This window comes from Copidosoma floridanum, unplaced genomic scaffold, assembly GCF_036245765.1.
Source record: "Copidosoma floridanum isolate Cflo_tuat_1 unplaced genomic scaffold, Cflo_Japanese_pri ptg000007l, whole genome shotgun sequence".
Taxonomy (NCBI): domain Eukaryota; kingdom Metazoa; phylum Arthropoda; class Insecta; order Hymenoptera; family Encyrtidae; genus Copidosoma; species Copidosoma floridanum.
Genome location: NW_028321884.1, coordinates 6,792,544 through 6,817,229, shown reverse-complemented (window position 1 = coordinate 6,817,229; position 24,686 = coordinate 6,792,544). Strand labels below are relative to the sequence as shown.

Genomic DNA, 24,686 nt, shown 5'->3' with positions numbered 1-24,686 from the left:
GAGTGATGCGTGAGGACTGCAAGCTACTTCTTTTCAATTTCCTTTCCCTTTTCACAATTTTTACCCCTACTCGTTTTGAAGAATTTTAGAAGCTTGTACACGTCAAAGAGAAGCAGTGAAAATACTACAGCAAAGCTTCAAGTTTTTTTTTGCATGTTCGCTCGGATCAAGTTTTTCACGTTGAAATACTTTTGTTGGAAGAAATTTATGTCTACGTTTGTTGGTTCGCTTCGACAACTTTGTAATTACTCGTGGCCCATTAGCTTTTAACGAGTGGCAATAGAGGACTTGAAAGATTACGCTCTGACTTATGAGATGTGAGCAAAGAAATTGCAGTATACGTGACGTATTGTTAGTTTTTTTTCTTCAAATTTACGTGTATGAGATTTAGTACACATGCTTATAAAATACTGAGTATAAAGTCCTTATGCTGTGGGTTCACGAATTTTGGCCTATTTAGAAAGATTTACCTTCATTTACAGGGTTGAAATGACATTTGAAGAGAAAGTGTTGAAAATAAATTAAAAACAATGTACTACGATTATCCTTATTTGGAGCGTTCGATAAAAATATTATGGATCAAAATACATGATTCAAAAAAAGTATATTATTTTCTGTGGTGCCGTGATGCCTAAGAAAATTATTCGCTCTTTCGAATAGAAATTTTTATCTCGATTTTCCAGACGAAATAGCTCGCTTTTCCGAAGAAAATTTTCGAAAAGCAGCTTTTTAGAAAATACTCTAGTCACGTACGTTATTGCAAAGCTTTTGCCGTACAGAACCAAGTGAGCGACGAAGGGATAGGAGGAGCACTTTTATATTTTCATATTTATAAATCAGGCAGTCGACTCGTTTCGCAAAAAGTTTTTTCAATAGTCCCGATGCTTTGCATTTCGGCTGATTACGTCGTAAAAAAGGTTCGTTGCTCAACGACTTAGCGAAATAACGCACCTTGGCTATTGTTTCGAGCTCTTTTCGAGTCAAGCTATACAGATACAGTAAAGGAGAAAGGACAGAGAGGAGAGCGTAGTCAGGCTCTTGATCGATTTTTGCACCTTAAGTGCAGGCACTTTGTCTTGGAAAATTTTGTAAGGGCAGGAGGGCAGAGCCTTACTCCTTCCCCCTTGAAACTCAAAACTCGATACTCGAGAGTCTTTTATCAACTTGGGACGAAGCTTTGCCAATTTTCGCCAGATTTGCCAGCGTCGTCGAGCTTAATTGCTCGGCTTATGCAATATTCATGATGGGCCAAATACAATTATGCACTGTTTGGCTTCGCTTTTTCGGCTCCTAGCGTTGACTTTTAAGACTTTTGGCTCCTTCATCGCTTAAATAAAATTCTATTATTAATTTATATCGTTGTTGGAACATTATTGAGAGCTTCTTTCTGAAATGCAATTACTATACCCCATTGCAACAATTTTTAATATTTATTTAGCCAATTATGTCCATTCCATTTACGAAGGTTGTATCTTGCCTCGTATTTCAATAACAAGTTATTCACACGCTTTTCATGAGCATACCATAATGTCTATATACGCAAACTAACATACAAGTATTGATTCCTTCAAAAGTGATTATTTAAATAGAAATGATCTTTCATCTAATGCTCGATACATAATTTTAGTTTATGGGTAATTTATTTCAACCATTATTTATTTTTTGATAATGTTCGTTGGTAACAAACTTTGAAATACAAAATGATATTATAGTATCTTTATTAAACAACAATTAGTTTTTTCATGAATAAAATAAATGCTTATTACAATATATGCAATAAGAAGTTATACGAGGAACAACTACTTTCTCCTTAATTTAACCATGATCAATTGTAATTTATTTCTCTGTAGAGTATACTTGTATACCAAAAAAATCGAGACCTATTGTATTTATAAGGCAATTAAATAAACTATCAACGAAAATAATTACCATTAAATTCATGTCAGCTCGTACGAGCTTGAGCAATTAAGTTAAAAACCTAAAATTTCTTATAACTTCTAGAGTTTTGAGTATTTCGATGTATGTAATTTGTATAATTTTAGAGATGATTATCAACGTTTTTGATGTCAGTAGATAGTTATTTGTTAAAGAAGCCAATGTATTTTGACCTTTAAACTCCAATCGAAAAAGTAAAGCAGTACAAAAAAAAACCAAAAAAAAACCGACATTTACAGTAGTAATATCAATATACGGTCAGACGTAAAACGTAACGCGATTATTTCGTCAGATTCGTTTTGACATTTCCCGAGCAAAATGTACAGAATAATCGATAAAAACGAAGACGAGAAAACGAACGAGTGCTCCCGAATAACAGTCACGCGCAGATCTGAAAATCCGAATTTATTAAATCCGTCACGAGTTGCGCTGACGAACGTCGCTCTCGGCGTCGCAGTCGCGCACACGATTTTCCTCGCAACTCGAGCGCGCACCTAACGGAATAAGATTTGCTGGCGCGCAGCTGTTGAGGAGGGCGGGGGAGGGAGACCAAGAGTAAGCCATCGATATGTTTCGGATAAACATACGTGCCATCCCGATGCATCTGATATGGCAAAATGAGTTACGCGTATCGCACCGACGAAGCGGCGCTTCGATCCCTCGCGCGGCGCATGAAAATGCCTGCTCGTCATATTCTCTTCTCCTCCTTCTTTCTTTCCATTCTTTACATGCATACAAATATGAGTCGTTCGAGCATTGACGTACGATAACAATATGCCCCCCGTTAGACTTCCCAAAGGTACTTTTTCCTCTCTGGCTTGACGCCTACTTTCGATTTGTACACCCGAAGTCGTGGGCGTCATCGTAGAAAACATGCGCATTTCCAGTTGCTGCTGCTACTTCTGTCGCTACAGATATTAGAATCTCAAAATTCGAAAAAAACTCCACTACCTCCGTACGTGGGAATTTCGTTTTTTTGGCGAACGAGTGATGAAATATGCACAGCCGAATTGGGACACGAAAAAATGTGGACGGAGGGTACGGCAAAGTCAACTTTTGAAACTTTCAGAATTGCAAAGTCGAGAAAATGTTTTAAAAGTATCCCGATTGATTATTTCATGAGGCGTCCTACAGTCGATCCCAATGATGAACTGCTTTCGCATTCGTACACTTAACAAATATCAAAAAAAGTAACTCGGAACGAAAATGTAAAAAGCAAGAAAAAGAAAAAAAAACGAGGCCATGGGGGTGCAGACTGTCGAGGGGTACATTAATAAGCTCGCGTCGCTTTCCGTTCGGTGGTGGGAGGGTATACGAGCGTTGCACGTGTTAGTGGCAGCGGTTGCAGCCACGGCGCGATAAATATATGCCCGAGCGGTCCCCCATAAATCGCGTGTAATTGAATTTTCAGCATCCAGAGCTGGAGAAAAGCCGGAGGGGAGACTGGTACATCGGGAGAGTGACCTCAGAAAATGGCACCGGATGTTCCTTCGTGAGCAAAGTGTGCCGTAAGCTGCCTCGATCTCGAAAAAATTTGCAATACCCAAGAGCCAATATTGATCGCAAGGAGCAAGAGCAAAAAGATGGGGGCTTTCCGGTGTGCCAGCGAGTCCTGGGAGAGCTCACTGCTCGGCCGGATATTGGACAAACACGGGATGGATTATCGGCTGGTGTCGAGGCACCTCCGGGTCACGTTAATTTTTCCGAGTTTTCAAGTTTGCGTTGCACCATGTCGTAGCTGCCGAGTCATTTCTTTCTCCCAGAAAACCAGTTAAGTATAAAATACGTGCGTAACAAAAGAACTTCGAAGGACCAAATAAACAAAAAGTTGCTCACCGCATGGTCGGTGTATCAATATAACGTTGCCACCCTCGTTGCTTGGGGAATATACGCGAAATGAAAGAAAACAAAGGAGCAAGAAAAACAGGTGTGTCTGTGTAGCCTTCGAGAGAAAAGACCACGGGCCCTGAAGATGATAAGAATAGTTCCCAACAGTCATTTATCTTCGTACACTACTCGGTGAGCGCCTCGCTCGTTCCGCCCCGATGATACTCTGATTCTTCGATAACTTACACCCCCTGTGCCCTTGTACTTCTCCTCATCAAAACAACAAGCTCTCCCCGTCTCTCCTTTCTACTTTGGGCTGTCCACTTGAATCGTGTGAGTACTTGGAAAAAAAAAAAAAAAAAAAAAAAAAACGATGGGTATTCATACATTTTGAGATTTTAAGTAGGTGCATTCAATATCAAATTTTCCGCTGCCTGAAACACATGATTATTTCGGATCCAAGCAAAATTTGATTAAATCTAGCTTAGCGCTCATTAAAAGGCACTAAAGGGTGACACCACCGCCACCGTTATTACCGGGTTATATTCCTCTCTCTTTTTCGCTTTGTACTCGCCCTTCCCTGTTCTACACTTCCCTTTCCATCAAATCCGTTCTCGCGAGCCGAGACCGCCCGCGTAATCGCATTGTCTCGCGTGATAGATTACTATGGACGCCTGCACGTCCGACGAGAGCGATCATGGGGCCCTGGAATTCGCCTACGAGCTGGTTTTCATTAGCACGTCGCATCTGCGACGAACTTTCGAAATTGCTCGGGACTGGGGTGTGACGACGCCTACCCTCGTTTCATCATGCGTTTTGCGAAGGTAGCGTTGAGCTCGGAGTAGAGGGCCTAGGAAGATTTAAACATCCGAAGACTGAAATTGACCTCGATGGGTCTTTACCTTTTTTTTCCTGTCTGATCCCTGAGTTATTTGGTGGTTCGTTGCAAGAGGCTGTCACGAATTGTTTTTGTTTGGTCGATGGAGGCTTTTTTTTCCAGAAAAATTCCGTGTTGCATTGTTGTTTGAGGAATAAGCGTTTATTTACGAATCGTCACGCAAATGTCTTTTACAACATTGTATACGCATTACAAAATGAATAATCATGTATAAATACATTGATTGGCATGTGCCGAGTTATTATTAAAATGCTTTTTTTTTTTTTTTTTCTTTCGAAATCCGTCCTTATCGGGGGAGAAGGAACAGATGTATATAGAGAGTCGGATTTGCGATCGCGTGGCCTAAGGCTCAAGTATCGATGTACATGTCTCGTCGAATGCGCATGTAATAACAAGTAACGAGGCTTTGAGCCCGTATACGCGTTTCAACTGCTACTCGTGACACATACAAACTAACAGGGTTGATAAAAAATTTTTTTCGTTTTTGCTGTACATTTCTTTTTTTTTTCACATTATTTCTACCATAGTAATTACGCAAGTGCATCAAAGAATATTCAAACGCGTGAAGCATCGTTGGCAGGACATCGTCGTCCCGATCCACGAAATCTCGGTCTTGAGCTTCACGTTGTGGCTCGGCTCAAAATTAAATCGATAATCCATGAAATCGATCGAAAAACGACGGCTCGCTTACCTCGAGAAAATAAGCCAACGATTTCTCAGTAAACCTGTTATCTTTGGACGAAAATAACAATTTTTATCTGACCGTCGACGCGAGTCCCAAACCGACAGTCGAAAAGCTGCGGGACATTCGGGGCGCTCGCGTGGTGACTCGAGCGTCGCGCAGTTCACGCCATTACCAACTGCCGGGGTGTACCCACCCTTCAGCGATGTCTTATCTTAAAATTCGTTTGGCTGGAGTGCCCCCTAGGCGTCGTCGTTCTTAAGTTTTTCCGTGGTCACGGAGACCGCCTCGCTAGCTAAGCTCGGGGTGGCTTCGGGCTCGTGGATTCCCATCCATCGGCAACGCTTTGTCAGCTCCTGTCTGTACCTGATGTTGGAAAAAAAGGCTGGTTTCAGTGAATGGCTTCGTTAGGGCGCTTCTTCGAGCGAAAAAGGACTTTATTCGAATGTACTGTTTGCACATGATATCAGCTTAGGACTTTGACGTAAGCGTATTACTCTCGAGTGACTCCTTAATTTAATTATTTTATCGATTCCCGAGTGCACTTTGAGCAGAATAACAACAAAGCTGATTATCCGCAGTTATCCCCTCTACAAGTGTGGCATATATTTGAACAAGAGGCTAATTTTGTGGAGATGACTAATGTACGAAGTATTAGAAATATAAATCACTCTTATCGATTGTTCGCGCCTGAGGAACGATTTTTACTCGCGTGTGGACAAACTGATGAAGAAAATCAAACAAGCTCGTAATTTACCTTGGATGATTGATCGCGTAGATCCAAGGATCGATGCAGGACACAAGCTTTGCAAACACCGCGGGTATCATACTGGCGATCGGAGTGACGTACGAGCTAGAAAGAAAAAAGAAAAAAAAAAAAAAAAAAAAAACAACCAAAGAGTTGATTGTAAAAATTTTTTAATAGTGGGATAATCAAGTGATTTTCCTCACCGATCTCCAAAGGTAGAGACCAAAGACATAGCAGAGTACGGAGTCCACGAGCAGACGAACAAAAAGTAAATCGTAAAGGCCACCTTGGCGATTCTCATCTCGACGCTTCTCTCCTTATCTTGATTCGTCAAAGACTTGACGTTCATTTTCTTGGCCTGAAAGATTGGACGCAACCATTTATTGCACACGCTGGTTTTGCTTGAAATCGAGACTACGAACCATACGGGAAAGGACTTGCCTGGTCTTTGAGCATTTTCTCGTGCGCCCTCACCGACTTGATCAGCTGAGAGTAAAAGTACACGATCAGTGCCATTGGGACGCAGTACGCCCAGACGAACATGCACGCCACGAAAACCCTGGTGTCCTGATCCTCGGTGAGGAAGTCGATGCTGCAGGTCGTCAGGAATCCCTCTGTTATTTCCCACTCATTAAACATAAATTTTTCAAAGTTTTACAATAAATTGAAAAAAAAAAAGCAAAAGCCATGCAATATACCTGTAGTATACCGTCCCCAAGTTTTGGTGATTGGCAAAACGGTGAATGGCAATGTCCAGATCCAGGTGATCACCACTATGAGTACAGCTTGTTGGCCATTGAGTCTCCCGTCGATCGGACAGGAGATTGTTCTGCATTGAAATTGCGTTGAGATGAAAAAAACAAAAAAACAAAATAGAGGGAGACAATCTCAAAAATACCACGATCACTTGACGAGGTCAGCACCTGTATCTGTCGAAGGCAATCGCGGCGTTCGTTATTGCCGAGCCCATTCCGGAAACTCCTCCGAGCGCAGCGTAAATGTCACAGCCCAGCTCCCACCCGACCACTCTGTTGTAAAAGCAGTTGACCAAGAACATCGGTATCTCCGTGGCCATCACCAGATCGAACAGCGCCAAGTTTATGATGAAGAGATTCGACGGAGTTCTCAGTGCCTTTGATCTGCATAAATATAAAAAAACATTATCCAGTGCCACAGACTGAACTTACGTTGATGTAGAAACATCCTTGCAGTAATAAAGGGACCACTGCCTCGTAATTAAATGGTATTCTAAATACACGCAAATTTTAACTTTTGTATTTTTAAAATGTCCATCCATCTTCTTTTGGCTGTAATATACGTATGAAGTAACAAGCGAGTCCTTACGTGCTGAATATGTAAACCACACATCCGTTGCCGACCAACGAGACAATCAGCAAGATGGAGTAGATGAGAGCCATGCCAATGTGCCAGAACTTCCCGATGGCCGGGAAGCTGCGCCAATGGGGATGCACGAGATCCAAGTGCTCGGGCGGGTGGTTCCACCCCAGGTACAACATCTGCTCCGGAACGTGCCTGGGGGGAAAAAAAAGAATCAGAATTTGTCAGGCACTAATGAACACTACGGGAGCATCAAAACTTGTATCCTCGGCCCAATCGGCCAATCCCTTCCCTCCGTTGCGCTCAATCGAGATATAAAGCGCGGAGTCATCGAGAAACTCCGGATAAAACGCGCAGACTTGGCTATCGCATCAAATGCCTGGAATGTCTTTCTCTCGGAAATATCTTGTTTCCCGGGAAATAAACGAGGCAAGAGGAATGGAGGGGGGGGGGGGTTAGGCACTCTACCCAAATCGAGTGGATCGTATACGGTAGGGGGGTGGAAAAAAAAGGATGAGAAGAATAGAGGCTCGTAATAGACTTTTAGGTAATGCCTCTCCATCATCGTCGTCAGGCGTATTATACCCGAGAAGGATGAAAACGCGGCAAACAAAGGAGAGTCCCGGTGATTCCTCGTAATAACGGGGGCTACCTTGGATTGAAAATCTTTATCTGCCGCCGCCGAGTGCAATTTATTCCTCCCGAGGCTCAAGCCTCCCTCGATTCCCTTTATTTCCCCATCGACAATTATCGGGTGGAAGTATGGATTGAGAATAATCAAGTTTTGGCTCGATGAAACGGGGCGCACAAGCCAATGGGTTCTCACCCGTTCATTCCAGTCATGTCCGTGAAGGGCTGAGGATTCATCACACCCTGACTGACGTTGTAGTACATCGTCGCCGCTGCTCTTTGCCGGCTTGAACTTAATTTTGTCAAAGCTCCCGTACGTCGACTGTTGCGGGTAAGAGTAGCTGCAATGTAAAAAGAGAGAAAAAAAAAAAAAAAACCATAGAGATTAAAAATAATCGTTATCCACATCTTGATGTTCATTGTAATCACTTCACAGTAAAACTAAAAACACGGAACCGCACACGTGTAAGAGTTAACAATCACACCTCAAGTGCACCAGTGCGACCGGCCTATGCTTTTGCTCAGCATAAGTAAAACAAGGGAGGCTGCTCCTCGTCACGAATGAGCTCGATTGGGTTTGAAGTGAGTGGAGCGTCGCGGGGACGGTGACGATTGGGGTTGCCTTCCGCAGCTCACTTGGGGCGCGAAAGAGCCGACCCTCGGCTTTTATACCGGATGGTTGGAATCGGGAAAGGCGCAGAGGAGACGGAAAAGAGTCAAGATCACCGATCGCGTGATGAATAAGCGCGTTTAATTCGATTGCGAGCGAACGGGGAAACCCTTTTGCGTTGGCCGTACTGCTGAGACAAGCCCGTCACGCGATACTTCATTTCCACACGCACGCCCATTTCTGATTTTTCCTCCCACCTCATCGCTCGCTTGTAAATATACCTACCCTCCGAGGACCAACTCGTTTTTTTCCCCATTTTCTCTCATGCCCTCCAAAACGTACAGTGTACACACACGTAGCGACATTTTACAACTGGTTATTGTTTAATGCATACGTACACCTATGTCGATCCGTAGCGCGGATCCATGCAATTTAGATTGCTATCGGAGACTTTTACATCGAGGGATCTTGAAGTGAAGTATAAAACTTTGTTATCCACATTGGGCCGATACTTGGTGAATCCGGTACGTGGGTTTGAATGCTGTCGTCGTCATGTACCTCCCTCGACGATGTAACAATCGTTTGCCTGAATGGGGTCCTGAAAACATGAAAGTTTGATGAATACATGAATAAGGGGGTGCCGCATCACTCGTTTGCTAATTGGTGGAATCCGAGGGTGTTGTTGTTGCACTTGCAAATGGAGATAATGCCGTTTCGATTTTTCACACTTTTTAAGAGTCAAGAGGTGGCGTGATTATTCAGATCCTTATCGTTTCTGCCCTGGAATCAATGCCTGCGCCGAGGGGACTCGACAAGGCCTTGTTATTTTCAAATCAATCCATCGACGATTCACCAGAGCGCGTGTGACTATTTCAACGTGGCTGCGTGTACTGTGTGTACGTGTGTAACTGCAGACCCCTGTGAGTTATTCAAATCATATTGCCATGAACCTCGTTTTCCTCCGATGATTTTCAGCTCGCGATTTCGACAATAAAAATCGCTTGCTCGATTCGCCCGGTGTTGATGGGGAAATACAAGTACATGGATATGTTAAGGAGCAAGGGAGAAAAAAAATTTTTCCCGAATAATAGTAATAATAATAATGACAATGAGAATAATACACGAAGGAGGTTCAAGCAGTGGCACAATACGCGAGGATTTTTGAATTTTATTTTCAACGTCGGGCTCGTCTTGAGAGGTTACGGATAAAAAAGTTTTTGCCCGCAATTATTGTTGCCTCGCAGGCGAGTAAAGCGCAAGGAGCATCGTTGAGTTTGTACTCCCTTGTCATTTCCGGTACGTCATTCAGACACTTGACGTGTTTCATCGGCGAGCATCAGACGTTCTTTAGCACTTTGTCTTGAATGGATTATCTTATCGCTTTAGTAAACGGAAAAAGAACCAACTTATTAACTTACACATGACACTAAAAAATGGTAGGATAAAATTACAATTCGGATCATTATTTCTGAAAAATGCATTCTTTTTTTTTTCCAAGATGTATGCAAATAGACCTTGAACATAGAAAAAAAGGTAAGCCTTTATAATGTAGAAATAAATGAACAGCTAAATGTTTTTTGTATCCCATAGTAGGGGTGAATCTTGGCATATGACAAATTAGGTCTTATTTTATTGTAAGGAACTTAGAACTGGTACGATTTTTACAAATATTGTACTGTCCCTACGTTTCTCTTTTGATGATAAAGTTCAGTTAAGTAGGCAACACGCATTTTTACTTTCAGCCCCGTTAGTAAAATTATTTTCATACGAGAAATTCAATGGTTTACGAACATCACATGCAACTCATAGTTGATAAAGCTTTCTTTTTATTTCTCAACGATAGTTACTGTACTTCTCAAAGATAAAAAAAAATCGAGCCCCAAAGTCTCTGTGAAATTGGTTTTAAAACTCACTTACCTGCCTCTCCCTTGCCCTACTTGCCTGTCAAAGACACAGCATCAATTCACATTCCTCTGAACAGTGTCGGGGGATCGGAGCAAGTTCAGTCGATCGTCGACTACATCCAGATAGTTCAAAAGCCAAATTGCCGTGAGATTATTGAGTTTCTTCAAATTTAAAGCGAGAACTCGAGAGAAAATGGAGCAGGGCACGGGTACCTGTACTTACAGGGCAAGCCATCGCAAGTGGAAGATCGAAAAATAGCGGAAAGGGAGAGATGGAAAATACGTACATATATATATATACCCATCGATGATCAGAGAACTGGCTTTGAGAGAGAGAGAGAGAGAGAGAGAGGAAGGGGTGGTTCAATGATGCATGGGCCGCAATGGAGAGATCGAGAGAATAGCGTGGCCTCTCATTTGTTCCGCTCGTTTCTCCGCTCCCCTTCACCCCCCATTGGAAGACCGTAGTCGTGTAGTACAAAGGAAACCACGAAGAGCCAGTGCTCCCTCTCTTTTATGTTCCCACACACGCCTGCCGATTCCGCGGAACCACCCCACCGCAGGAATTTCCATAATTTCGGCAATTGTCTTTCAACGCGCCGAGATGAAAGGGTACACAGGCCTTTTTCCTTTCTCCCGCCCAAGGATTACACACCCCCTGGAGTTCTTCGTCCTTTTTTCGACCCAAATTTTTTTTTCCTCCTTCGGCTCGACTCGGCCTGTCTTTACCTCCACCGGGACTCTATATTTACTCCTCGCCACGTCCAAGGGCTGCTCTTTTTCCCCCCGAGGCTCTTTCAGTTTCGTAATTTCATTCCCGAGCGATCGATGAGCCACGGGATGACAGACTTAGCGCCCGAATGCCGGGCCTTTGTGCCATTTTTCGTCGCAACACACCGAGGATGCAAACCAAATCTAATTGCAAAGGGTAAACGAATCATGATCGGAAAATGCGTTTTCCTTGGACAACGCAAAGGGCATTTCTGTCGCGGTGGGGCTTCCGCGGGTACGAGCTTTCGAAATTGGATCGGGCCTCGCGTGAGTGGAAATCCCTTCGAGAGCTGCGCGCGTAATTAGGCAGATCAAGATTCGGCGTCCGCGTATTGTGGGGCTCGAGACAAACGAGATGATATGGCACGATTTCGAGGACACGTATACTTACGTACGAGCTTTTAGTTCGGCCTCAAGTAAGTACTAGCCGTGATGTCGTACACAGCAGCGTCTTGTAGTTGGAGGTGCAAACAAAAAAAAGTACTTGTGAACGAACAAAGCATATTAAAACCCACAAGTTGCGCATTTTCGCTGCGTAAAGTTCTTGACCCATGATCATTTGAACGCAATGAGTTCTCCTTTCGAAAGCGGAATTGCAGTTCCGTGAATAGCGTTTCTAAGGGATGGCCATTGATTAAGCGAGGGGTTATTGGACGCTTCGTTATTAGGACGGTATTCCGTTCTCAGTTGGGGGTGAAAATGCCCTCGTACACGTACGCACTTATACTTAGGTCGATGTACGAAACGCGTAGACGCTGGTACGCCGTGGCCGTGCTGGTAATGTGATAATGGTCGGTGCCTTAATTAAAGTTTCTTATTATTGTTCGTGGGATGGGAGGGAAAACAACGCCGAGGTCCACTGCTGTATATACGAGACAGTTAAGTGGGCTTTAAAATGGAGAAAAATACCTAGGATACTTTACTACTCACAATTACGCCTCTAAGTACGCCGTTTGTCTTGATTTTCGTGGAACAGTACTTGCGTTTATACATCTATATGATTTTATAGGATATAATGGGGTCTACAATATCTGTCCAAGTATTTGAATACTTAATCATGTGACGATTTCTTCATTTGTGTATGGCAATGCAAAAAAATTAGGGGTATGACAAATATTACGCAAATCTATAGAAAATAACACTTGTTTTCTTGTAAATTTCTAGATAAGGAATACTATAGATGCTAATACGGTTCATTCTGAAATTTTTACCTGTAAAAGCGTGGTTACATATAAGTTATTAACACTTCTCCTCAACAAATTTTTTCTTATTCTTTTCTAATAAACTTGTCAGTGTAATAATCAACCCTCAGCACTACATAAAATTTATTATCGTGTGCAGCTTTCTTGCTGATGATCAGATCTGATTATACTTCTGTGTTACCATGGCACGTGTCATTTGTCAAAAAATAGCAGCAGCAACGAAAAACAGCTTAACTTGTAATTTCAGAGAGGCCGATATGACTAATGGGGGCGTAAGGCAAGCTTTGGCCTCCTCATACCTTGCCTACAATGTTCCCACGGGCACCTGTCTTGGCGCACATCTGGGCGTAAAATATCGTTGCTAATTTCGCCTTGGCTGCATTTATCAACCAGCCTTGAATATTTTAAAGCTCCAAATGGGTCCAGACCCAGTGCAACAACTTATTCAACTGCTGTTGACAATTGTTAATTAACTCTTGCATATTTTAATCAATTCTGCCTTCTCCTGTATTTGTTGGTTTTTCATGAAGTTTTATGTGAATTTCGCTAAGCAGACAATTAATAAGTCATTATATATTTCGATATTTATCAATCGTCCACTAATTTTAGTCTCGTCGTTTGAATATTGGCTTGACTTATTCCTAGACAGACAAACGATAAAGTAATCAATAATTACAATCAATTGTTTGTAACTTTAATACTATTTTCAAGAAATCTGTATAAAAATTAGAAATAAAATTTGTCTTGAAATCAGCAAAAATGACAAACAATATCGCTTTACCAAAAAATCTGGAAAAAAATTTTTACGAGTTCCTGGCAGCTCAAAGTAGTATCGAACACATTATGCGTGCTAACAGTCCTCAATACTCGAAAATCGTATTTTAAATTTATTTGTCACTACCAATTTTTCTCCATGAAAACTGAGCTTTTGAGACTCTTATACACCCCTCCCTCCTACTGTCAACCCATGAATCGTCGTCGATCGAGTTCTGAAGGGATATACCTCTTCAATCCTTAAAGCTAAATTGAATGACATCTGCGTCTCCTTTCAACATCTGTCGGTACTTGACGCAACGAGTTTCCTCGCAAAATCCGTACTTCAATAAATTTAATTTTCAACAAAATACGCACCCAACTCTTCACTTCTCTTCGGCACAACCACTTGCCCGAAATCACACTCCTAAAGAACCAATGAGCAGAGCCATAATTTCTATCAGATAAAGCATTGATGTCCGCGTTGGAATAAAAATCGCCAGTTTGTTTTTTTTTCTCCACAGCAGTGAATCTACTCGAGAACTTTTTCTCGCGCGTTAGAGACTTCGATTAGCAAAGCGACCGATCGACTCCTATTAATCTCTGATCTGTCCGAGATAGCACGAGCTGCTACTTCCTGATTCCCATTTTTTTGTCCCAGTGAATTATGCATCGACTCACGGCTGTGGATGAGAAAATATCGTACATTAGCTCTTCGACAGGTTGGCCATCCTCACCTCGTCCTCTTAATTCGCTTCTTTATCTCTAGGGTACAGTAGTGGAAAGAGAAGGAGAAAAGCCAAGTCCCTGAAACGGGGTGAAGGTGATCTACTTAATCGCCTCCTTTTCCGCGGATTTCCCGGAGACAATTCCCAAAGTCGCGTGGCTCCACTGGCGTGGGGTAGGAAATATCTCTCTTACTGTGTCTCTTCTGCTGAAATATGGAGTCGTTATGGGGGACCATCGATGCTCTCGTTGAGCGTAAAATTAAAATTCGACTAGCCATCCAAGACGAGGTCGCCGACTGAGGCGCGCGATAAGACAACTACCTGACCCTTGATTCTCAATGAAAGTGGTTTAATTAACAGAGACGAAAAAAAAGGTCCATTTCCAGCCAGTCGAGTTTTGCAGTGACATTTTTTACCCTTGCATGAATCAGGAGTTTTCCTAATGACCTCTTAATTGGATGTACATTAGGGAAAAGAGGGAAGGTAATGTGGTGTCGCAAAGAAGTTAAAAAGATATCCCAGAGTTTGTTCATTATAACTAGAATATAGTGAGCAGTAATTTGATGAAAAATCGATCAAAAACGGTTGATCTACATGACACCCTGATCGATTTAGGGGGAGGATGACACGCAAGATCGACAGTCAAATGAAAAGCGATTTAAATTTTAACGATTGTCAGTAAACTTCCCACGAGACTTTGGAGTAGTGGAGAGATTATTGACTTGGTCGTCTCTATACTTAATAAAAGCCTCAAAAAACTTTTAACCTGATGAGCTTGCGATTGCAAGGGTTGAATTAACCTTGGCATATTCACATATTTAATCACATGTGTTTTAATGATGAAGTCATATCTTTTGCCAAGATGAGATCAAAAGACAAAATTCTATGGAAATATGGAAGAAGAAAAGTTAAAAAAAGAAATTGCTCTATAGGATCGAAAGGGAAGTGCCCAGTGCCCTCAGAATTACCCATCGCAGAACAACACAACAGCTAGTCTGGAGCAATGGTACATCGGGAATCGATTGGTCCGCGAAGACGCCCCCTATCCGGTGTGTACCCGAGTGTATACACGGCAATGCTTAATCTTTTTTTTTCTTTACAGTAGGTGCAGGTGAAAAAGAGGGGCATCGCTCGAACCTCACGAGAACACAAGAGACTGATAGAGCCACTCTGTTCCACCCCTTTCTAGTGTCTCTGGCCACGAGGGGACCAAACGCCGAGGCTGCTCGCGCCTCTTCTTCTGCTTCTTGGCTCTTTCATGGCACGTCTTTTTATTCGGGCTCTCCTTCCTGACCCGAGCATTCAGAGCCTCGTCTTTTCTCTTTCCCATCCCACTTTTTCTTCAATCTTTTTTTTTAAATCTATTTTTTTCTCTCCCCTCCCTTTTACGATTGCTTTTTTCCTTCCCCCTTTTCTTTTCTCCATACCAGCCTTCTTGACTTGTTTCCTTTGTCTTACCGGGTCTTGCTAATATTGTGCTGTTCTTTTTTGGATTTTTTTTTCAGAGCCCATTTGGATGCTCTTTTATTAATGGAGTGTCAAATTGTATTATCCCAAGAGAGCCGAAGAAAAAACTCTTTTTGGGACAAAAACATCAGGGAAAATATGTTTCATACCGTTAAAAAAAATTTCAGATTTTCGTGTACCCATAAACTTTTTGATGACGTACAGTTTTTATTTTTTTTTTTAATACTAAGTACTTGCTACATAGGTTAATTGTATACTCTGACTTCCCTCTTCGCTTCTCCTATTCTGTGTGAGGTTGGACCGGAAAATAGAAATGTAGAGTTCAAGACAGTACATAAATTCAATTTAGAAATTCGGCCCATCAAGCTACTTTTCCAGTTTCATTACAGTAGCACGCATGTGTAACTGTATACTTGTCATCAGAGAAAACAGGATGGCCTTGCAAAATTATGAAGTTGCACTGTTTTTTAAGTAGTGCTGTACATCTTTGGGCTGCCACCGTGTGCTCAATTGTATGGTTTTCTTACGTATTACCATTATACTTACGTATCAAAATTATATTCAAACGAAATTGGGTTAAAAGGAGGGTACGCAACACATCAGCTAATTTATAACGAGGCGCTTATACATCGTGGCTGATGACATTGGCTGGCCCCTGCAAACTAAGTACGTCCAGGTCAGTCCCACTTCTTTAGGCAAGCACAATGCACATACACGTACGGCTTATCGCCGCTGGAAAGCAGCAAAGACAGACACGAGACAGGGGCACTGCGACCAGCTCAACCATAGTGGAGTGCCTTAAAGCTCACGCGAGACCCGGATAATCTCGTATCTCGAACTTTGGGTGGCAGAAGGGTAGGAGGGGGTGAGCCCTTGCGGACGGGGCTAGCCACCGAGATATATAGCCAGACTGTACGACTCACGTGAAATATGAGAGCAAAAATAGATGGACAAACAAACAAACAAACAAACTTTGTTTCGTGAATGATCAGCTTGTAATCTACTCTTTTTCTTTGCCACGCTGTCACTTTGCGTAATGAGGTCGATTGATTGAAACAGCATTTATTACATCGAAGTAAGCCGGTGGTGTAATACAATGCGACGCAGTATTATTGACAAACAGTGCGCAATGCAAAAAGTTTATTAAATTTTTATGGTCATGATTATTTTTTCATAGTTTTGTAGAACTATCAGTTTAATAGGGAAAAAAAGAGCGAGACGTAGGGAGATGGAAAAAAGTTTTAAGATAAATCCAGCGAGTCGAGTGGTAATCTCACTTGGAGAGCAGGAGTTAATTTGGAAGTTTTAATAACTAGCCGTGCCAAGGGACACGATGAAGAAAGCATCGTTGCCCTCGAGGCTGCGAGCAAAGGTAAACAAAGATACAGCAAAGCCATTGCGTCAACGGCTGGTTTACAGCCTCGAGGTTCGCAAATATTTTACATAATTGATTAAAGACTGGCGTGACCAGCACTACTCTGTACACCACCAGCTGTGTGCAGTTGCTTGTCGTCCAAGAGACTTGTGAAGGGCAGCTTGACCGTTTGATTGATGAATTTGCCAGTGGCTAAGCTTTTTCGATTGCTTAACCACTATCGTCCTGCAAAACGAATTTAAATTGTTAGGTACCTATTGGCCCTCTTTTCTCTTTTGACGAGTATTTATGCCGTTCTTAGTTCACTTTTTATTTCACAAAAAAGAAAAGGTAAATGACATAAAAAATGTAGTGAAATAACGTGAGTAGTGCGATCAACACAGGAAGAAAAGACGAGAAGAGGGTGACGTTGAGGAATGCGAGGCGCTTGGGATAAGCCAGGACTTGGAGGTCAAACTTGCAATTAAATCCAAAATTTCGGTCCGGTGCACAGGGGGAACATCTTGCTGGTACAGTACAATCGTAGCAATCACAGTTATGCTCTGGGAGTCAGGTGAGTAACAGCAGAAGTCCGAGTAGTTGACCAAGTCGAGTTAAGCCGTACCTCGAGCAGCTCAAACGAAACGATGTGCTGGACTGTGGCGTATGGTAAGGCTGCGTACTTTCTCGGGCAACACAATTTTGACTGTCTGATGATTTTGCGAGCATGAGGCTATTGTTTGCTCTTACCTACCCTCTGGTGAGCGCTTGCCCTTCAGCCTCTGTTGAACGGAATGAATGGCTGCGCTGAAAATTGTGGGGCTTGTCTTAGTGAAGTGAGCAGCTCGTGGCTATTGTGAATTTAAGTCGGTTTATTCAGTGCCTACTAATTTTTACGGTCACTGCTAAATTTACGTTTCACCACTTTCGCAAATAGTACTACTTTAAATGTTGCTTTCCTTTTTTTCTTCATCTTGAAATGAATTGTTTCTCAACCGTTTTTTGATAAAGTGATTGTATAAATGATAATTTACAATTCTGTAAACTTAATTGTTTACCTACTAGTGTCCTTATTTTTATATGTAGTTTTCACTACTTATATATTACAATCTCTGTTAGTGAAAAACTAAATGAATACGGCAATGTCTGATCGTACACTGACATACACTACTTGTGAGAAGTATTTTAAAAATTGTCGAATAGACAAAATATTTCGAGCACTTATTTGTTTGCCTACATGGTTTACTCAATTGGTTATTCGAAAAATGTAAGCAAAAAAAGTTTAGATTGTTTAAAACAAAGATAGTTTATTACAGCGTAATTCTATTACTGTCTGAAGTATGCTAAGCAGCCATGCTACATCTACTCCTTGAAAACTCATTTATTAAACTTACGTTTGTGCGAAGATATATGTTAAATTTACCAACAAAAGCACGGCCAAAAATCACTAGGGGTAAGCAAGAGTAGTCCGAGGTGGATGGAACCAGGTAGGATCGATGCTCATAAACACGCAAACGCATGGTGACATGTAACCCATAATGTGACGCGTCATCCCCCTACCAGGGTCCTGTATATTATAGTAGCCAGGGCGGGAGGACGGTTTGCATTTCAAGTGAACGCGCGGCGTGTACACCATAGTAAAACGTGAAAAGAAATATTTATGGAAAGCAAGCGTAAAAATGCACCCTCAGGGTGGCATGCAACTTGCACGCGATAAAAAGTGCACGCGCCTCTTCCGTCTCCCATATCCACCTCTGGAAGTGAAGGAGAAGCTGCTGCGTCGCGTTTTCAAGAGAGTACACATACGTACAGCTGCAACGCACGGTTACGTAAAGTTGGCCAATGCAAACACACATCGGACTGCACTCGTTCGAATGAGGGAAGAGAAAAAAAAATTCATCGGTGCTCTCGAGTCTGTTTCTCTGTTTCTGTTGGCTCGCAGTTCTCGCATGTATGTACTCGTGAACGTTCGCTTTTTGCCTTTTGCTTCTTTTTTTCTCTGAGCGTTGAATTTCTTTCCAACTTTGAGTCTCGTATAGTTTATTCAATCGATTTACGTTTACCAAAAGTTTTTGTAAGGCACAATACTGCACTTTAGTATGTTCATCTTTCGAAGTTTGCTTGTCTGTGTTTCACGTATTTGTGCAAGAGTCATTGAATCTCCATTGATCTCCGAGTTTTTGAAATAATATTCCGATAATTTAACTTTCATAGAAATAAAAAGTGAGGCTTTCAATCATTTAGCAAACTCGAAAATCCCGAAAAACTCGCTCTCTCATGTGGGTAAATAATAATGGTGATTTTTATGTTTGATAAAAGCGATGATTGCTGAATGTTCAAATTATCGGAAAAATTCGATTTATAACGAATAAGCGAAGTACTGTTTCAAAATTTAATTAAACTACAATTTCCATTTATTTAAAAACGAATGAATTAAAACTTGAATTGTTTGGATTCGGTTTTCACTTACCAATGGATATCATGGATTCACCAAACGATCAAATATCGGTTAAAAAAGAAAAAAAATGTACTGAGTGCTCCAACAATTCAATTTCTGAGCTCTTCAACGCCTATACGATAGAATTGCAGTACAAAAAAAATATTGTCTCTCTAGTTGATTTAGAAGCAGAACTTAAAATAATGGTTTGTTAAATAAAATTGATGTTCCTCTGAAACACCCTCCATTTAGCAAACTGTGTAAGGTCCACTCGATGCTTATCTTGGATAAGCAACAGCGGCAGCAGTAGTGAAAGTCCACGTTTAGTCAGACCAAATGATGGAGTATAAGCCAGCAACCGAAAAGCGCTCGTATAATAAACTCAGTCTCGCGATGAATGAGAGCCAGATAACGCTCGAGTTTATTGTTCTCGAGACCGCGAGGGTGAGACGATGCCTATCTCGCTCGGATACACGAAAGGGTCCCCAGTGTAGCTCTACAGTACCTTTCGCGCTCGCGACGGAAAATTGTGATTATATGTGTGGCCCTGATCACGTCGTGCCTTAGATTCCCTTTCTCTCCTATTCCAGTTTCTCGTAAGTGGCACGCGATTTACCAAATTGTCGCTCACGTAGGAGCGTGATTCAGGCGCAATTACTTTGATTGCGTTTTCGTGCAACACCATACGACGCTAGTGCATCCCATTCATCTACTTGTGTATTAGTTACCGTTTGAATGTAGATAGTTTTGGATAAACGTCTAAACGGGTGTGGTCCGAGTTAATCATATAAACATTAACTTATCACTGATACTTTAACTGTTGAAAAAATTTATTTTGTCAATTAGACAGTGCACAAGTGAACTTTTTATGGTATGATTTTTTTCTAAAAATAAGTGTTACTATAAAAATATCCACTAGACATTATCACTGCATCAACACCTTTAGCAATTAATTTAGTCGCACATGTCAGCTATATGTGGAAGCGCTCGAGCAAAGAACCCCTCGTCTGCGTTTAGTACATAAGAGAGAGCGAGAGTCACAGGGACGTGCCCCAGCCGAGAAATTTGAAAGCTATAGCCTCTATTGTGGGCTGGGGTGGCTGGTGGTGTTAGTATCTCCGTCGTGCGCGCTTGAACGCCAACGCAAAACCAATTCAGTATAAAGAGTAGTGGAGAGAAGGTGCGTTGTATATAGTGCGGTACGACGCGCGTGCGCTCAGGTGTTGCCGCTGAACTAGCCAAGGCGGGAATCTCGTGTGTACTCGACTTTTACGATAGTCGGCATTCGTCCCTCACGAGACGCGCACGTGTATTAACGGCTATTCTGGTCATATTCTGTTGTTACCCTGTTGTGGACGTTGGCTGGCTGCCAGTGATGGCCCAGTGCACGATTACCGATTGTCTTTGTTGACATTTGTGGTTTATTGCTTATTTCGATGTATTTGGATTTTCACCGGTGCTGTGCTTATGTGCCAGTCTTTGGCTGCGAGTCGTTGCAATTGTTGGTTGATTGATGATGTTTTTTTCCTTCGAAAAATAGTTTGATGTCTCGATTGTGCATGGAATTTGTAAGGTGAAAAGTAGAACGTTACGGGAAAAATGCAATGAGTGTGAAAAACGAAGATAGAGAGGTACAAGAGAGCCACTGAATAGAAAAAAGTGCTTGGAGACAACTCAACGTGTGGGAGGTTGCAGAAATCCAGTTTGGATTTGAATGCCAAAGATTGAGTTTCTCTAGTGTGAAAAAAGTGTATGTAAAATTTGTTATGAAAATCAATAGTTTACAATCGCGGCTTCGTGAAAAATTAATTACTTACAAAACCACGTAGAGAACTTGCTACGCAAAACAACGAAAAGTTTAATAGTTCTGAATCGATGAGGCGCTGCATAAAATATTTTAAAAACTCATAATTAATTTAATGTGATCAAGTCATTAAATCATCTTTTTAATTAAAATTCATTTTCACATGGTTGTGGAGCTATCAAATCATAGACTCTATCAGGACAATAGTATATTCCGTACGAGTTTGCAAAGGCTTCGATTTTCGAACCGAGAGGTTTACGGCACGAGTCGAATGCGAGGGCCTTCAGGAGGTTCGTAAATAAGCCTCTTTGAAAGAGTTTTGTATACTTTTTGTCCGCCTGAGAACCCAAAATCAAGCGGTGAAGGTGAGAAAAATATTTTTAATCCACCGAAAGCGTGCGTCAAAATTTAATTTCCGCGTTGCGTCCCAGCTCAAGTTAACTTTTGCCTGCACAAACTGAAAAGGGATTGAATTAAATTCGTAATAGCTGTACACTGTACACCCGACGGAACCACGTGGACGACCCATGATGTCGGAAACTCTCTAATAATAAACGTTATATTACGTAACCAAACAGCAAAAAAATGATTTTCAAGTTCGTGGGTCGTGAACACGGTTCTGTTGGATACGTACGTGTACAAATTTTGCTCGTTAATTATTTTGTTTTGTATAGGCTGGAAGCTAAATGATCAAACTTCCTTACAAAAGGTTACTCAGTGACATCGACGTGTAGAAAATGATTGGTCAAATTAATTTAATCTCTTTAAAATAAATTTCAACAAAATTGTAATTGAGAGTTCATTTTAAAATACAAAGTTACTCAAATTACGTCAGAACTTGTGCAAACACTTGTTTATTTTAGAATATGTAGTAAATGTTGATGATGAATAAAAAATTTAACATCATAATTAACTGCTGGAAAAGCTAATTAGTCACGAGCTACAATAATTGAGTTACTGATATAAATCGAATAAATAAGCTTTCGTGGCTTTGCTTGGGAATAGAAAAAGGGACGGCGGAGTCAGTGGGTAAGTGTACATAAAATCACAAATGGAGCTATCGATATGCACATTTTTGTTCTTGGCTTGACTTCTTTTATTCTTTCTCAGGGAGAAGCGAGTATGGAGAAACTTCAAGAAAAAAAGAAAAAAAGTAGAGAGAGAATCATTGGACATTTTTTTACATCATGTTCTTTAGCTTCTACCATTTTTCTACAGAAAGTAAATATTATGTAATCATAATACAACCAATTTGTTTCTTTTTTTTTTTTTTTAATAAATGCAACATCAGTTCTAAGCATTGTTTGGCTCATGGTTAAGTACGTACAGTGATTCGAAACAATATTGTGAATTTTAAGGCAGTGATTTTTGAGTGACATTGTCAGCAAGCGTCTAAGTGAAATTTTTTAGTAAAAAAACAATAGTTTTCTGAAGAAACTGAGAACATACTGGCATTCGTGATGAATCTTATTACACAAAAATCACTGAATTTGCATAATAATTTTCACTAGCCCCATATTCTTCATACTGCGATTATTTTTCCAATTTTCTAAGAAATGTAAAATATGCAAATAATACTTATCGCTAGTGTCTTTTTTGCCAAGTTGAATAAATATTATTACTTGCAGCGGAAATTGAAATTTAAAGATTCCCATTTCCGTTTTTAGTTATGAATAAACAGGAGATTGAAAAGAAAGGAAAATAGAAAGAAGAAAATTACGACTCGATTATTAATATTCTCTCGGTTTTAATAAACGCGTTTTGCAAGCAAAGTTTGAATGGCGCTTTAATGCTCGAGCGACGGGGCGGGCGCTCTCAGAAAAAGCCAGATGTACATACCTGCGTGTGCACGAAAGAGGAAGCGACGATCCATTATTCAAAAGACTTGTTTAAGTTAATCAAGCGCTGCGCAAATTTACGCGAAACCATTATTCTGCGCTCCGCCATATTAAACAAAAATGAAACAGCGGGAAAGACTTTACTGCTGCAGAATATTGGGCCAAATGAGAGAAAAACAGGGATACGCTTTCTTAATTACGTTCAACGCTATTTCTGTCTCAAAAGCAGATCCCATGTACCTACATCCTTTTAATAGCACCTTTCCACATCCAAGTGTGTTAACACATATATGCCTTCGTCTTTCCTTCTATTTTGTCACGTTTCTTGGTGAAACTGGAGAGGAAAAAAAGTCAGGTAATTTCTATTCTATTTAGTTAAACAAATCAAGGAGCATCGGCTCAGTGCGACAATGCCCGTTAATATGCACGTGAGAGTCCTCTTGATCCCTGCCAGTGGGAGGGTATGCATATTCAATTTCATTGCTGTGCTGGTATGCATAGGGTGCAGGTAAACACATCAAAGGGGATGGGGATAGACGTGGGGTGGGTAGAGGCACCTTTGACCTCGTAAATCGTTACACTTGTTGTGTCCATTGTCGAGAGCCAAAGTTGGAAAAGGATGGGAGGGTGAATGAGGGGGACGTTTTGAATAATCATTTTCGACGATTCCACTTGATCGAGCGCCTCGCAGTCACACTACAAACAGCTACGAGACTCGATATCGTTTCTCTTCCTGTCTGCAGTTGGAATAATTACGGAGCTTCGTCGCGCGTCTCGTGGCACGCGATGGAATTATTCCATTTGCAAATGATTCAGTAACCAGTTGAGCGCGGCCCCCTTGTCACGCTTCATCACAGCTTTGGAATTCAGTTCTGCTGCTGCTGCTTTCGACTCCTCGAGTGTACGAGTTGAGGTTCTAATTTTGTTGACACGAGCAGTTTTCATTGGCATTGCACGGATGGATAGCGAGAACATTTTTTTACGTGCAACTACGACTCTTGTTCAAACTTAAAATAAGCACACGTGAAAGTATTAGTTTTTATGGAATAGGGTAGCATGAGTTCGTAAGTAAAAAGTAAAAACTAATTAAATTATCAAAGATTTTTTTCACAAAAAAAAATTTAATAATCGATTTAATTAAATTTTTCTTGCATATCATGATAAAAACATTCAATAAAAACTACTGTAATTTACGTGTAAAAGGCAAAAAAAAAAAAAAAAACATCGAGAATATGAAAAAAAATCATGTATGGGCATATTTTACAGTCCAAGAGGAAAAGTAATTTGCGTCCTCGATGCACCACCACATCAAAGTCAACGTTTTACTATATGAGTCATTACGAGTATTACGTCAAAGTATAACTCTTATATTAATTTTAGGTCGACGCTTGCTCTCGAGAGCAGAGTAACATTTATCGGTGGAAACTTCATAAGCTCTAAAATTGAAAAAAAAAATTTCAAGCATGACGTTGACACGAATGACGTTTGAGACCATAATCTTTTGGAAATGTTGATCAAAGAAACATAATATTATACATTCGTCAAAAAAAGTCGCAACTTTTGAAAGTAATCCAACTTTATATGAAAAAATCTTGCCGCGATACTGGATACCAGAGCCGTCATCCATTGGTGGCGTGAGTCAAGTAGGTGTATGAATTGTGAGAAATCGAGAGAGACACGCCGGCTCTTTCATAACTGTCAAGCTCTCGATTACCAAGAGAAAGTCGTTGGCAAGTTTCGTGTGAGCGTAGCGTTCTGAC

At 41.2% G+C, this 24,686-nt stretch overlaps 1 protein-coding gene across 1 annotated transcript; it reads right to left on the bottom strand.

Moving 5' to 3' along the window:
• Positions 1 to 4,779: 4,779 nt before the first annotated feature.
• Rh5 (Rhodopsin 5) lies at positions 4,780 to 8,681 on the bottom strand. The gene is made up of 9 exons (XM_014355884.3): positions 8,544 to 8,681; positions 8,255 to 8,399; positions 7,435 to 7,623; positions 7,014 to 7,229; positions 6,789 to 6,919; positions 6,532 to 6,704; positions 6,294 to 6,448; positions 6,100 to 6,195; positions 4,780 to 5,708 (listed from the first exon to the last, which is right to left on the bottom strand). The coding sequence occupies exons 2-9, from the start codon at positions 8,320 to 8,322 to the stop codon at positions 5,585 to 5,587; spliced, it is 1,152 nt and encodes a 383-aa protein (XP_014211370.2). The 5' UTR covers positions 8,323 to 8,399; positions 8,544 to 8,681; the 3' UTR covers positions 4,780 to 5,584.
• Positions 8,682 to 24,686: the final 16,005 nt, after the last annotated feature.